The 14685-nt window shown below is 52.3% G+C and overlaps 1 protein-coding gene and 1 long non-coding RNA gene across 16 annotated transcripts in view; both read right to left on the bottom strand.

Annotated features, from left to right (window-relative positions):
• The window catches only part of RANBP3 (RAN binding protein 3), a 60843-nt gene that overhangs the window by 22514 nt on the left and 23644 nt on the right, over positions 1–14685 (bottom strand). For 4 of the 15 annotated variants that reach the window (XM_017528340.2, XM_037738395.1, XM_037738396.1 and 1 more), the window contains exons 3-6: positions 11642–11845; positions 2315–2351; positions 2134–2220; positions 76–147 (exon numbers count right to left, since the gene is read on the bottom strand). In XM_017528340.2, the coding sequence (XP_017383829.1) occupies positions 76–147; positions 2134–2220; positions 2315–2351; positions 11642–11845 (400 nt within the window). Of the gene's footprint in view, positions 1–75; positions 148–2133; positions 2221–2314; positions 2352–10666; positions 10823–11641; positions 11846–14685 lie in introns of all 15 variants that reach the window. The other 11 variants (XM_017528344.2, XM_017528345.2, XM_017528347.2 and 8 more) reach the window with 4 other exon arrangements.
• On the bottom strand, positions 8217–10660 carry LOC108304244. Its single transcript, XR_001825170.1, has 2 exons — positions 10065–10660; positions 8217–9012 (listed from the first exon to the last, which is right to left on the bottom strand). It is a non-coding gene; the product is annotated as an uncharacterized LOC108304244 (long non-coding RNA).

Raw genomic sequence — 14685 nt, 5'->3', positions numbered from 1 at the left:
ATTTTCCAACACCAATTGCTTTTCCTCCCAGGAGAACCCCCAGGCTCGACGGGAAGGCAGAGGGGCGGGGCCCACCTGGCTCTGAGTCGGAATTGCCTGCAGATGGCTCGCAGAAGCTTGATGGCATAATAACATTGTTTTTTGATACTGTCCCCAAGGAGGTGCAGGCGGGGGAAGGAACAGGAGGAAAAATAGCATGAGTGGGTGGGGTAGATCCACAGAGATCACCTCGTCCACCTGAGGGGTGGATTCCCATGTCCCAGGGGAGGAGACGGGACAGCAAGTGAACAGGGCATTCAGTCTTTCCCCCAGAAAAGCAAACCCCAAGACTCTCTGCGGCACTATGAGGGTCTCCAGCCCAACAGTCTTCATCTGTCTGATGACTACAAGTCAACTATGGTCTACTGGGGATACCCCCTTGTCCCTGCACTGCTGCAGGGGCGGCAGGTAGGGCAAGGCAAGGCAGGGAGGTGCCGGATGCTCCAGGCCACGTGGGAGCCCTGACTCCTTCTCACCTGTCGAGGCTTGCCCATGGGGTTCCCCTCCCTCACCTAAGATCTTACTTCACTAGGGCAACTGCTTCCCAGGGTGTGGGCTGGCCAACAGGTTTCCACAAATGAAGTGGAATTCGGAGGTGAAGAACTCACTCTATGCAGAGTGGAACCAAAGACATCACTGTCCAAATGATTGGTGCCCTCACACCTCCAGTTACCCTGAAGATCAAGAGCTGAGTGTCTCCTGGGGGCCGCCGTGCTGGAAGGGAGGTGATTTAGGCGGGCCAGGGGAGAAGAATGATTGGCAGCCCCTCGCCTCTCTAGCCTACATTCACAGCCCAACACCTCTTCTCCACACTGGTTTTTGCATGGTTCAGCAAGCATGGTTCAGCAGTGGGCAGTGATGGGGAAGGAATAAAATCAACAAGCAGGTGAAGCTCCCTCATTCCACAGAACACTAGTCCAAGGGCGCAGAGATCCTTAAATAAAGGATGTCAACTGCAGCCTGGACTGCAGGCCATCCAACAGTTCCGCAACATCCGGTCAGCAGATGACAGTGTAACAGCACAGGAGAACCTAACGCAGCCGTGCAAAAGGACGTGGCCACGTCCAAAATCAACACTAGCGGAAAGGGGTATGAAAGCGAGTGTGTGGAGGGGTGACTTCGGAAGAACGCCGGCTTCCTAGGCTATGCATTTCTGTTAACACATGCGTGACTTCAGTAAGCAGACACAACTTGACATCCCGAAGGTTCATGACTGTAAAATGATTTACATGGAATGGATTTCAGTTGGGTAACCGGAGAACTCCAAACCCTCATGTCTCTCCATGTTGGTGCTACAGACAGCTAAGACAGAGGTCACCGGACAATGCCTGTGGTGGCATTTACCCTCAGATCTTCAGGGGTGTCCCCATGGCAGGAGGCCGGGCTCTGAGTGTCCCGCTAAGTAGTAGTGATGGCGTTGTCTGCCCCCTGAACCTCTCTCCTGTACCAGCCTGTGTGAGTCCACACTCCGACCTCCATGCCTGTGCTCGGACCAGACCTCATGTCCAGGGCCTCCAAGCCCTTTAGCCTGCCCTGCTCCACAGTCTGACCCGGGCCCACCCTTCCAGGCCTCCGCAAGCTCCTGTCTTCTGGGAGTTCACAGCATTGCACACGGGCCTCTGCTGGGGCCTCCTGGCTTACTGGTTACTGTGTGTGTGTGCACCATGCATGTGCATGTCTGGGCGACTGCACTGGACTGCCCCAGGACTGCGTGCTGGGCACACAGCTGAAGGGTCAGGAGAATACCCCACCCCTACACCCCCAGTCTGTGCCCAGCCTTGGAAAGAGATGTCATTAACAGAGGCCCCAACAGGGCCCTCAGCAGTCAACCCCTTCCCTTCATTTCAGAGGGATGATCTCTTCAGTCTTCCTCAGGCCACTCTTCTCGCCATGCCATCAGTGTTGCTGATTCTAGACAGCGACACCTGGTGCTGCACTCTGGCAAGCTCTCACCTCACTGACCGAGCCCAAGCCTCAGATCGACTCTAACTGGAGTCAGGCAGGAAGGGCACAGCGGAGGACACGTGGTGCTGAGGGAAACGGTGGCTTTGTAAGCATAATCGCTTCACCATTTGGTAAGTTTGCATATTTTACCTGACTGTGAGGGCGGGAACTGGGTTAAAGAGGACGTTCTTTCTCGCTTGACAGGAGGGCAGTAATTTCCATCTTCTCGATCAGAATCTACGGAAAATGATGAGAAGAGGAGGAGAAAAATCAGGTTGCTTCCGTTTTTACAACAACCGAAGATGGTCAAAGGTGTTAGAGAGCTCCTTACCTTCTCCGCCTTCAGGACTGGAGCCACCAGCTGACCTCTGAAACAAGGAGCACACAGCCGGGGTCAGAGGGCATTAGGCTCACGGCAACCGAGCAACTCGTGGCTCCGTAAAAAATATCCCAACATGCACCGCGGGCAGCTAACTCCCAGAGCCCAGCACCTAAGTCTGAGCCAGGATTTCAGCCTGAAACTCAAAAATCCCCCAATGAACCTCTGCGCCCGGCTTCACAAACGCATGCCAACGAATCCTCTCAGCGGCTGGGAAAGCACCCGCAGCACCCGGATCAGTTTCTTGTTTCTCCACAGGTTACGCTAACTAGCCCGCCACCCCCAAACTCAAACAGAGCTGAACCTCCTCCAAACCCTGTTAATCCTGCCAAGAGCTGAAAAGCGACCCTCTCCACCCTTGAGGGCAGCGGAACTGTGTAAAACGGTCTCGTCACACTGGATAGAGTGGTTTCCCTTCCTTGCCCTGGAACATTCTACTGAGCACAACCCTGTCTCAAGGTGGGCTGTTATTCCCAGAGCAAGCGAGAGCTTGGATGTTTTGGACCAAAGCCCGCTTGTGAAGCGTTTAGAACAGAACCATCAAAGACAACGCCAAGTCACAGGCTGGGGGGAGGGGCCTGAAGAATTCCCTATTCCACAACCTTCAGTTTTAGAGTATGAACAACTAGCAACCAAGACTTAAAGTGGGTTCGTGACCAACCTGACCAACATGGTGAAACCCTGTCTCTACTAAAAAGACAAAAAAAAAGTAGCTGGGCGTGGTGGTGCACGCCTGTAGTCCCAGCTGCAGGCTGAGGCACAAGAATTGCGTGAGCCCAGGAGACAGAGATTGCAGTGAGCTGAGATCATGCCACTGCACTCCAGCCTGAGTGAAACCTCTGTCTAAAAATAAAACAAAAACAAAAACAAAACAAAACAAAACAAAAAACCACACCACTTAAAATGGGCTTGGTGCAGTGAGGCTGAGGCAGAAGGATTTCTTGAGCCCAGGAGTTTGAGACCAGCCTGGGAAACATGGCGAGACCCTGTATTTACAAAAAACCCAATCACACAAAAATCAGCTGGGTATGGGAGTGAATGTTTGCAGCCGCAGCTCCCTAGGAGGCGGAAGCAGGAAGATCACTTGAGCCCGGGAGTCTGAGACTGCAATGAGCTATGTATGATCGTGCCACTGCACTCCAGCCTGAAGGACACATCTCATCTCAAACAAACAAAACCCAAATTTAAAATGAGTAGTGGTGACCCTCTCCCCCAACACAACCCCTCATTTATGTCCCATCTCAGAATTTGGCTACCAGAGGCACAGTGACGAGTGAGTGCCACTCCTCCTGGCATACTCCCCGCAAGAGCAAGCAGAAAAGCCTTTTCTTATTTTCAAAACTGCTCCTTAGAGGTCAAGTTTAGCCAAATGAGGCCCGCCTGCCTTGACGAGCTGCTGGAGCTTACGGGAGATGATGCATGTGAAACTGCTTTGCAGACTGCAGAGAGGTCTGGGAAAGCAAACTGCAATAAATAAGACCGAAGAGCACAGGAGCCGAGGGAGACCCTTCTAAAGTTGGGGCGGCGCATTTTCCCATAAAGGGCCAGATGGTTGGTACTGCTGGCTTTGTGGGCCACATTTGGTCTTTGTCATACATTCTTCTTTGTTTTTGCTTTTATAATCCTTTAAAAAATGTAAACACCATCTTAGCTTATAGGCCCGGGGCTGGAATGTGTGGCAGTGAGAGCCCAGAGAAGGTAGGACATTTACTTGAAGTCACACAGCTCACTCACGACGGTAAGAAAAATCCTAACCTGGACTCTATCCTCCTGCGTGAGCTGACAACATGGGTTTGCGTCAGAAAAGCAAGCCTGGGCGCCTTGCTTGAGGCCTGTCTTCCAAGAAGGCTTTGGAAATGGTCCCAGGGGACTGTGTGAGCGAGGGCTGATTATCACTATCCCCACGAGATGACATCATCAAAATGTGTGGGAAACACAAAATCCTTGTAACACAACACTGAGTTCTATTAGTCACTGGGGCAGCTGTGAAAATACCGGAGCCCAAAACGAAATGCCATCAAGCAGGCTGGCCCTAGAGTCAGCAACAGCAGCAGTCAGGACAAAGGCACGAGGGGTGCAGAGGTCGCTTAGCTCCTGCCGCCTCTTGAAGGCTGGAAGAACTGTCAGCTTATTCCAGCTCTGCCATTTTCTAGGGGTGAAACCGTACCTTGTCCAGGCTTCAGCCTTCTCACCTGGAAAACGGGGATGCTAGTGCCTCCCTCGCAGGGGCATGAGGTGACAGGCAGGGCAGGTAAGATGTTCAGCCTGGTGCCCTGTGCACTGGGAGCAGATGATTACAATGCTCAAGACTCACACCTGATGAAGCCAAACTCGCTTTAGCGCTCAGGGCAGGCTTGAATGAGGAGTCAGGGGTGTGGTGACTCCTGGGTGCAGCTAGGAGGCCAGGGATCTGGACTGGGGGTGACCTTTCTAGAAACGCCAGAGCCTGGGGTTGCATCTGACAGTACTGAGCTGTCACCAGCTTGTCATCCCTGCTCTTGGGTAACATCAGTGGGGTGGGTATAGGCTCCAGCTATCGCTCATCCTCATACTCAGCAAGCAAAGGTGAGAGAAACACAGAGAACCAGCATCTGCCCACCTGGGTTGCCAAAGCCTTCGTTCATGCAGCCCAGCCTGGGCGTCCCATGCCCAGGCCAGCTACTGCCCTCAACCGGCCCTTACATCAGCCTCCTAGCACAGGCAGCTCCGAGAAACGACACCTGGCACAGCCTCCTTTCCCTTGGGATAACTCATGCCCTCCAAGAGCCCTGCAGGCTGGTTTTGGCTTCCAAATGCTCTGTGCAGGTTCCCGTCTGAGGTCAGCCGCCTCTGCACAGCCCAGTCTCCTCGGACGCAGAACTGCTCGCCTCACCTCTGCCTTCCCCAGCCTCACCGGTCCTCCTACCCGTTACTAACAGCAGGCCCAGGTCATCCCCAGACCCAAGTCCTATCCTGTGGCTGTAGGCTTTTCTCTCCCCTTTTAATCCAATGAGCATTTCAACTGTACCAAAATCTTTACACGGTGGCCTCCCTGGTCCTGGGTGATATGTCCCTTCCTGAATGACTTCTGGGACCAGGAGATGGCCACACTCTCCTTGGCCTCTGTAGACGACCTGCTCTCTCATCCAGTGACACCCTCCTTTACTCAGGTGAGAACAAACCCCTTGGTGAGATGACCTCTAGGCCCCTTAGACTCCTCCTCTGTGGCTTATTCTGATCCTGGGAGTCGTGTCACTGGTCCTCACAATAGGAGCCCACTTGGCATTCGTTCGACAAAAAGACACTGCATCCTAGGCCCCCTGAAGGCCATGGAGAAGCTGGAGAAGACCTGAGTCCAGCCTTATGGCGGGGCGCTGGTCCCCGAGCTCCCTTGTGTCTCCTCACCCCTGCATGGGATGTTTCCCCCGCCGCCTCCAAGCCTAACTCTTTGATTCACTGGTTATCTAGGTTAATTTCCACGTGTCAATTTCCTAGTTTCCGTTTTTGATTTACAATTTTATCTCCTTGTGGTTGGAGCACTTACTCTGTATTTCAATCCTTTTGCATTGGAGGTGGGTTCTGTGACCTAACAAACGGTCTCCCATGTAGCACTTTCCATGTGCACTTGAGAACGACGTGCACCCCGCTGTATGGGTGGGGTGTCCTACATGTCTGTTAGGTCTGGTTGGCTGGTAGTGCTGTTCAAGTCCTGTTTCCTCACTGGTCTTGTCTAGATGTTCTATCCATTACTCAAAGTGGGGTACTGCAGTCTCCAACTCTTAGGGCTGACGCGACTTTCTCCCTTCAGTTTTCTCCGTGGTTGCTTTGCATATTTGGGGGCTCTTTTCACACTACACCATGCCTCTCGGGGATCGTGGATGCTACGGATGCTCTCCCCAGAGCAGCATGTCCAGGTCAAGAGTGAGGCTCGAGGCTCCGGAGCAGCCCTGGGAACATTGTGGTGCTCCCAGGTATTCTGGATTCATCCTCCCCTTCACCCATCACCTCCAACCTGTCAGCGAGTCCCGTTAGCTCTAGCCCCCAGAGAACGCACCCTTCCATCCTGCCTTAGTGACCTCCTCAAGCATGGAGTCCCCTCGGCCGCCAGACTCTGGCCATGTGGCCTCCTGTTATCTGAACATGTTGACTGCTTCTGCCTCACTGAGTGCTGCTCCTCCATGGCGTGAGCACCCTCCCTCCAGGTCCTTGCGTGTCTGAGATGCTGTGAGCGCCACCTCTAGGGTAAGCATGCACTTACTCCCTATCCGCACAGCCCCTCATGAGCCCTCTCTGGAGCTACCCTGTTTTGTTCTATCACAGAGGGAAACGATCTAAAGGGTGTCTCCTACAACACAGTTCATCCACCCGACACCCAGGACACCCTGCACAGAAGGCACTTGCTGAGGACTTGCTGCATGGGTGGAGTCTGTGTCCCCCATGATGTCCCCTTCAGTGACCCAGAGAACAGGTGCCTAGGCAGGCAAGATTCAGATGCTGCCTGACCCCTGACCTCAGGAGACCCTCAAATCCGTGCCCTAAATCTCTTCTCTTGGTTCTGGAAAGGCTGGGAAGCCAAGGCCTGGGAAGGACAACACAGGAAGATTCCAACCCCGGGAGAAGCTCTTGCCAGCAACTCTCCACTAAGAGCCAGAGGAGGAAAGCAAGCTAACCCGCTGCCCACCTGAGGCACCGCCTGCACTTTGCCCTTGTCCAGGCCTCCCACACTGTACCTTGCTGGGATGGAGGGCCTCTCCTCTCAGGAGACGTTGGAGCTTGCTGTCCAGCTAGCTCATGCTGTCTTCCCCAAGGCAAACAAAGGTTTGGGGTGCAGGAAGCCCCTCTAAGCCACCCAGCCCCGCACATGGCCAACGTCAGCTTCACAAACATTAAAACGCCACAAACATTTTCCATTTCCCAGACTCGGCAGTCCAGGAGTCTGGACCTGTTTGGTGTCAAGGCAGTCTGGGGCCACCCCTCATCCCAAACAAGTCAGGGGTCCTCAGGGGTTGGTCCTGAACAATGTCTGGGACACACTCGGGGTCAGCCCCCAGAGGTCTGCAGCCAGAACTCAGGAGTATTTTAAGAGCAAGCTCCAGGCCGGGCGCGGTGGCTCACGCCTGTAATCCCAGCACTTTGGGAGGCTTAGGCAGGTAAATCACCTGAGATCAGGGGTTCAAGATCAGCTTGGACAACATAGCAAAACCCCGTCTCTGCTAAAAATACAAAAATTAGCCAGGCGTGGTGGCGCATGCATGCCTGAAATCTCAGCTACTCAGGAGGCTGAGGCAGAAGAATCGCTTGAACCCAGGAGGCGGAGGTTGCAGTGAGCCAAGACTGCGCCACTGTACTCCAGCCTGGGCAAGAGTGAGACTCCGACTCAAAAAAACAAAAACCAAACAAAAGAGCAAGCTCCAAGCACTCGAGCTTACTGGGGAGGAGCGAGGACAGAAGCAGGACACGAGAGCCTCATTTCCCCCCACTCCTCCTCCTCCTCCGCATTTCCCAAACTAGATCCACTGCCTGCGAGGGGCAGGACTTCAGGACGACACCCGGGAATGCTGGGTCAGCACCCATTTCAACACCGTGATGACAACATCCCAGATTAATAATAATGAGAAAAGATGAAGACGCCCTCCACCGACTCTGGCTGCAGGCTGGCCAGAGTGCTGATCACGCGCCTCTGCCGGCAGGGTGGCTGCTGACCGCGCAGCAAGCTCCCATCAGGAGCCACAGGGACCTTGCGGGAAGTAGCTCAATTCTGTGAGGCATGTGAGTCCCTGTTGCTAAGTACAAGACAAGGGGGCACATCCCATCTGGAATGGGAATGCAGGGGTAGGAAGCATTTGTTCTTTGCATAAGGAATTAAACAGTGAAAATCATGGTTATCACATTTATTAAGAATTGCCCTGTCCAAAACACGCGGCTCTTGTGAGACTGCCTGGTGTGGCCTCAAGGAGGACACGGGTGCCAAGGTAGTCCAAGAAAGGGGACAGCGCTTTCTGAAGCCGACCCGATGGATACAAAGATGAACAAGGAGGAAACAGGAAGGAATGGCACTGTCTACCCGGTCCCCTGAGAAAGACCAGAAAGCAAGGCCACCTCAGATAAAGTCCCTCTAGAAAACCATGGCAACCATGTGGTCTACCAGGGTCTCAGTGAGTCTGACAAGTTAGAAAATCTGGCTGGTCATGGCTGGATGCCTGGGATGCAAAAGAAATTGTGGGCCAGTTCAATGCTTTTTATTCTCTGACTGACACAACCAGCTCAGAAATTCTTGTCAAAAGGGCGGGCCCTGAGAAAACCAAGTGAGAGGCGGCTTCCACAGGTCTGAATGCTGAGGGGTGCTGAAGGCCAAATCCTGTGCAGGGGCTGGAAGGTTGGGGGAAGCTGTCTGGCCAGAGGGACTCATTCCAGAACCTTCTTAAGCTCCCTGGTGGGTCTAATAAACATGTCTGAGGCTCAGCAGGGCCTTGGCAGGGAGCTTCAGTCCAGTACAATTCCAGCAGGCTCAGAGTGAATGCCCAGAGCTGCCTGCTTTCTCTGGATCAAACAGAGAACTTAACTGGGATGTGGTTTCGTCTTCTTCAGACTGTCTTCTGAGAGCCAGGGAGTCTGATATATAGAGACTTTTTCCTGGTACTGAGTCTTCCATGGCCAGGGTTCTGACGAGACTGAAAGATGATAAGGGCCCTTTATAAGCAACAGTTCAGCGAGCCACTATTTATCACCAAGAACGCTCAGCTTTACATTCCCCACAAGGGACTGCGGAATAAAGCCAACTAGACGTGACGGATGAGACCTGCCGGGTAACAAGGGGGCGGTTTCCTGAACTCCAGTGTGATACACAGTGAGACCCAAATTTCTTCTGATGCAAACGAAAACAGTCTAAGTTCATCAAAGAAAACCTCAGGCCAAGCAGCAGCTGGGGTTGGGTTCCATCTGACTTGATCTATGGCCTAACTAACCTAAAATAAAGTTTATTTTGCTCTGGGCTCTGAGAAGGCCCGATTAGTAGAGAAAGCCAATTAATGGGAGCCCTCAGCAACCAGCCAGGGTATTCTCTGCAGACAGCCTGGGGGAAGGAGCCCTGGACGGCTCAGAGCTGTCACTAGTGGCTTCTGAGAGTGGGCGTCTGAAAGTTGCGAATGCTAAAACTACAAAGAGCATGTAATAGGCGTGGCCACCAGTGCTATATCGGAACATTTACACAGATCCCCGCAGCCCCCAATCCTGGCTCTCCCACGGTGACTACGAGCTCATCCCAAGGCTCTCTGCCATACAGCTTCACCTTTCACCTGCCAGTGTGGGGGACTGCTCGAATTCTCAGGATCGGAGCCTCAGACCCAAAGTCCCTAAGAATCAGGATGCTGAGATCTACCTTGGCCAGCCAGGCCCCAGAGATGAACACCTGGGCGAGGTGAGGCCCCTCCAGACACTCCAGCACACGCTCTGTGAGAAGTACGCAGGGCACAGAACAGCCTGTGTGCTCTGGAAGAGCACCTGCTGCCACAACGGTTCTGTGATCCGCTTGTCTGTTTGCTACTCTCATTCTAGAACCTGTTGCCTCTGCAGCTGGAGAGTCCTATGTGGGCTACATTTTTCAAACCCAGGCACCCCTGGGGTGGACCCTAAAAACTATCTGTTCCCAGAGAGCTGAAGATGGAAACCTTAGAGTAGCATTTCCCGTGCTCTCAAAGACCAGAGGCGCAGAAACTCACCATACCTGACTCAGGAGAAGTTTCCAGCAGCTGCTCTGCCAACAAAAGAAGGGCGCAGCCACCTCCTAATTCTCGTGATGGCAGCTGTCACGTGCGTTCGTGGGAGGCTGTGCTCCCAGTGCACTGTGGGACAAGTGCCTCCTGGCTGGACTCCTTTCCATGGATCCCATGTCTCGCCACCCCAAACCTACTTCTGCGCCACAAAGGCCACTACTGCCGATTCCCTCCATAGCCTCTGGCAAACGGTAAAGACTGTTGCTTCTTTTTCCATCACACACTGACTCTTCCAAAATGTTAACACAAGACTCCAACCCACCCGTGGCCGAACAGTGTTCCTTGAGTGTCCTGGGGTTTGGTGGCTGTAGCTGAATGTTAATGGTTTCCTTAAAAACGGGGAGACTGGTGTGTTCTAGAAGGAATCACTGAGGTCTGGGGTAAGGTTTGGGACTGTGCCAGGCTGGAAGGCTGCCTGGTGCTCAGGCAGGTAGAGCTGGGTCCCTTCTTTTCTTGTTAAGAGTCCTTTTTCCCTGTCCTGAGAATAGGGGTCTTCTGTCATGAGTTACCTAGAGGATGGAGTTTTCAATCCTGAATGTAGGATAATGTTTACCTTTCCCAATTTATCAAACTTCAAAAACCCAAGACATTTCTTGTTCTTGAGAGTTCACAGTCTTCTCCACCTATAATCTTCAAAAGGCTTCTTAATACAAAGATAAAGGGCTCAGGGGATTCCTTCTGGGTTCAAAGGAAGAGTCTTTTCTTCTTCCTGCTTTGATTGAAGACAATCAGTTCACCGCCTTAACCACAGTCCAAACACAATCAGTCTTGCAGAGCAATCTGTGCTGGAGAGCGCCTCTTCCTAGATATCAAAAGAAGCCTTAGCTTCTTGTGTTTCTAAGATGCTAAACTTCAATGCCCGCATTCAGGGAAACAAGAAAGAAAAATGGAAGGAGGGTGAAGGGGTCAGATCAGGTTTGGAAGGTTCTGCTTCACATGACTGAATTCCTCCTGACCCCTCATGTCTTTTTTGGGAAACAGGATTCACCTCTTGCTGTGGGTATACATTCCCCCAATTTAGAAAAGGCTAAAAAGGGACTTGATCTTCCCTGACTTTTCAGGAGCACACATTAAAGAGAGTTGGAAGAAATCCTTCTCATTTTTTTTTTGAGATGGAGCCTCACTCTGTCACCAAGGCTGGAGTACAGTGGCATGATCTCAGCTCACCACAACCTCCGCCTCCTGGGTTCAGGTGATTCTCCTGCCTCAGCCTCCCGAGTAGCTGGGATTACAGGCATGCGCCACCACGCCCAGCTAATTTTTGTGTTTTTAGTAGAGACGGGGTTTTCACCATGTTGGCCAGGTTGGTCTCAAACTCCTGACCTCAGGTGATCCACGCGTCTCGGCCTCCCAAAGCACTGGGATTACAAGCGTAAGCCGCTACGACCAGCCTCCTTGTCATCTTTTAAGATACCATCAGCCTAGTACAATGAGCTAGGGCCAGGATCTGAGGGACCCAAGGGGAAGGGGGCCGGTCTGGGTTGGCGTCTCCTTGGGCAATAGGAGTGCCAGGTAGGTGTGGACTTACCCCTGCCAGTTCTCGCGGAAAAGGAGGAAGCTGGGCTTCAGGAGCGGGAGGCGGAGGAGTGCTGGCTGAGGCACCAGCAGGGGCAGGAGGTTCTAGGGCATGCTCGCCAGCTGACTCGGGGTGACCCGTGCCATGGTGGGGGGCCTCAGCCTCCCCCCGAGGCTCCTCTCCCGAATCCGACAAGTCTTTTTGCTCTGCAGGGGACTGGGAGCACAAAAGACAATTTTCCTTCAATGTGAATAAAGGCTGCACCAGACAGCAGGGAGGGCGGGCAGGGGTCAGAGGCTGGAGACGGCTCAGCCTGCAGCAGCTCCTGTGCCTGGAAGGACGGTGGGGAGAGCAGGCACTTGCTGCTGGGTTCTGCTCAATAAAACCGGCTCTCACGGCTGACGAAAGGGAAAATGAGAGAGGATTGGGTGCCATGTGACATTGCAAGGAGCTCTGCGGTGTGTGAGAAGCAGGACCCTTGTTTCCAAAACTATAGTCTGCCTGACAAGGAGCTACTCAGCTTCCGGGCCTTGGTGATCAAGGAACACAGATGATCATGCAAAAGATTTAAATTCCTTTAGTATCTCAGAAATACTGAAGTGGGGGAGTTGGCCATCAGCACCATTTCTGTGCTTTAGGAAAGGGGAAAGTGGGGCTGGAACCCTACAGTCAGGGAGAAACCAGGGAGGCGGGGGTCAAGGGCTTCTGTTTCTCACTACAGTTCTTCTGGCACTTTCCACTTGTTCTGCTTACACCCAGGACGCAGAAAGTGCTTTCCCACCTCAGTGAGTGCAGGTGTGGGGTGACACACACACCGAGGGCTGGTTTTTGCATCAGCGGTAGGCGGGTAGTTCAGATGGAGGAGGGGGGCACATCCACAGAGCCCTTGGGCCTAGGATTCTCCCAGGTGCATCCTCAACACCCCGGGCAAGGGCTCATTAGAAAGCTGCCAGGCTGAGAGCGGCCGGCTCTGGAGTCTTCCTCCCCACAGTACAACACCCGGCATCCTTTAAGGTGGTTCTTGGGACTCCGGCAGGGCTTCGATAGGCTGAGAGCTCTGTGGCCGTAACTCCAAGACTCATTTCTTGAGAAACGGGTTACACACCTGGCGTCCTAAAACAGACAGGCTCCAGTCCCCAAACCTCCCTGTTAGCATTGTCCAATGACAGGGAGCCATTTCTCGTACTTGGTGACCTAAACGAGTACAGGGCTGCCCCGTCTCCCCATGGGCGTGGTGGTGTTTCTTCTGAGCGTGGAAGTGGCTGATCTCTTTAGACAGGGCTTGGGCACTACTTAAAAAGTAGGGATCTGGGAGGAGGAAAGGAACTACCGAAAGAAGATGTAAGAGAATGTTCACAAATTCCTAGGAAAGCAAAAGCAATCCTCATGTCTCAAAAGGACGCTGTTGCCTCTCTCTACCCAGGGCAGATCCACAGACCAGCCGCTCTCCAAACCTGCACAGGGCATTGTGGTCGGTCTGGCCGCCCACGTCTGGTGCTACTTTATGGTTAGACACTTAACACCTCACAAGAGAAAAATTAAACCAAGAGCTCTGTGGGGTACTGCCTATCTCTAATTAGAACCACCTGAATTCTTTGCAGCCCCTGCTTTTGAAATGTAAATATTCAAACACCCTCATGTAATTCAAAATGCTAAACAGGAGGACCAAGAAGAAAGTCATAAAGTGGAAATCCTGACATTAAAACAGGATGAAATTCATCATCTTTGGGTAAAAAGAATTGATTAGTACAAGTGTTGAGAAGTATTACATCACTTCCTCTTTCAGTTTAGAAAATTTCTTGGGAGAATTAAGCAATGTTATTCCAGCATTTTCTACCCAGGTCCTAGCATTTCTCCTGGGCAGGAAGAGTAAGCTCTCAAGAACCAAGATGAGGCCTGGGGTTTTCAACATGCCTGGTAAAATCAGACATCAAGATTCTGTCAGCCTTTGACCTCACCGTAAAATTCACATAGCTAGCAAGAACCACATGCACCAGGGCTAAGCCCGTCACCCTAACAGTAAGCCACAAAAATAGGTCTAAACACTCTACAACCACATTTTCAGTTATACTGTACTTTCTGCTAAATAGCCTTTCTGTAACTGCCTTCTGTCATTTTACCAAATGGGCATGATTCTGCTAGCATAACCTCAAGGCCTTCCCGCTTCAGGTTAACAAATGCTCTGGAGAGAGAGGAAATGAAAGAAATGTTTAGTGTTTACAAATAATGGAATAGCCCACATAAGGATATTTACATTCTCTTCACACTAAAAAGAAAAAAGAAAGAACTTTACCTCCATCCAAGGCAGTTAAGAAGGGTTTCATTTTTGCTGGCCCCCAACAATGGTGCATGTAAATGTGCATTTACAGCAGAGCCCTCCCCAGGAAGCCCAGGCATGGGAAGGCGGCAAATAACACTCCTGTGCTGCCGGTCTGGCCACGACTTCACTTTAGGCGCTAGAACTACAACTAAAACCATACACGGCTTTTTCTACCCTGGAACAACAGTAGGATTTGGCAACCTGACCCAAGGCTCAGTGATGCCACCAGCACCCACACGCAGGCCACTGTCCCAACCGGGAGTGTGCTGAAGCGCAATGTGGCACATCAATGGGATCTGAAAACTGCTGTGTGGCTTTGCCACTGAACAAAAACAAAACACTCCTGGGCGAGCAGCTTAAGGCCCTTTCAACTCCAAATCCTTTTTCTCAATCATGATTCGGCAATAAAACCCGAGCATACGGAGCTGTCTCCTTTGAATGGTGAGGGGGAATGGGGGAGAGGAAGGGGCTCTTTTACTTGCACCCCATCAGGTGGTCCGAGATCTCCTTTACTGAAAGGTAAGTCAGCTGGTCCCAAAGCTGATGAGACTTCTTGATCTTTGGGGATCAAGAGGTTGTTAAGGTCACTACAAGTGACATCTGAGGGACAATTAGGACAACTTAAAACACAGACTATAGGCCGGGCGCGGTGGCTCACGCCTGTAATCCCAGCACTTTGGGAGGCCGAGGCGGGTGGATCATGAGGTCAAGAGATCGAGACCATCCTGGTCAACAT

Source organism: Cebus imitator, unplaced genomic scaffold (genome assembly GCF_001604975.1).
Source record: "Cebus imitator isolate Cc_AM_T3 unplaced genomic scaffold, Cebus_imitator-1.0 Scaffold53, whole genome shotgun sequence".
Taxonomy (NCBI): domain Eukaryota; kingdom Metazoa; phylum Chordata; class Mammalia; order Primates; family Cebidae; genus Cebus; species Cebus imitator.
The sequence above is the reverse complement of the archived record's forward strand: the minus strand, read 5'-3'. Positions and strand labels throughout refer to the sequence as shown.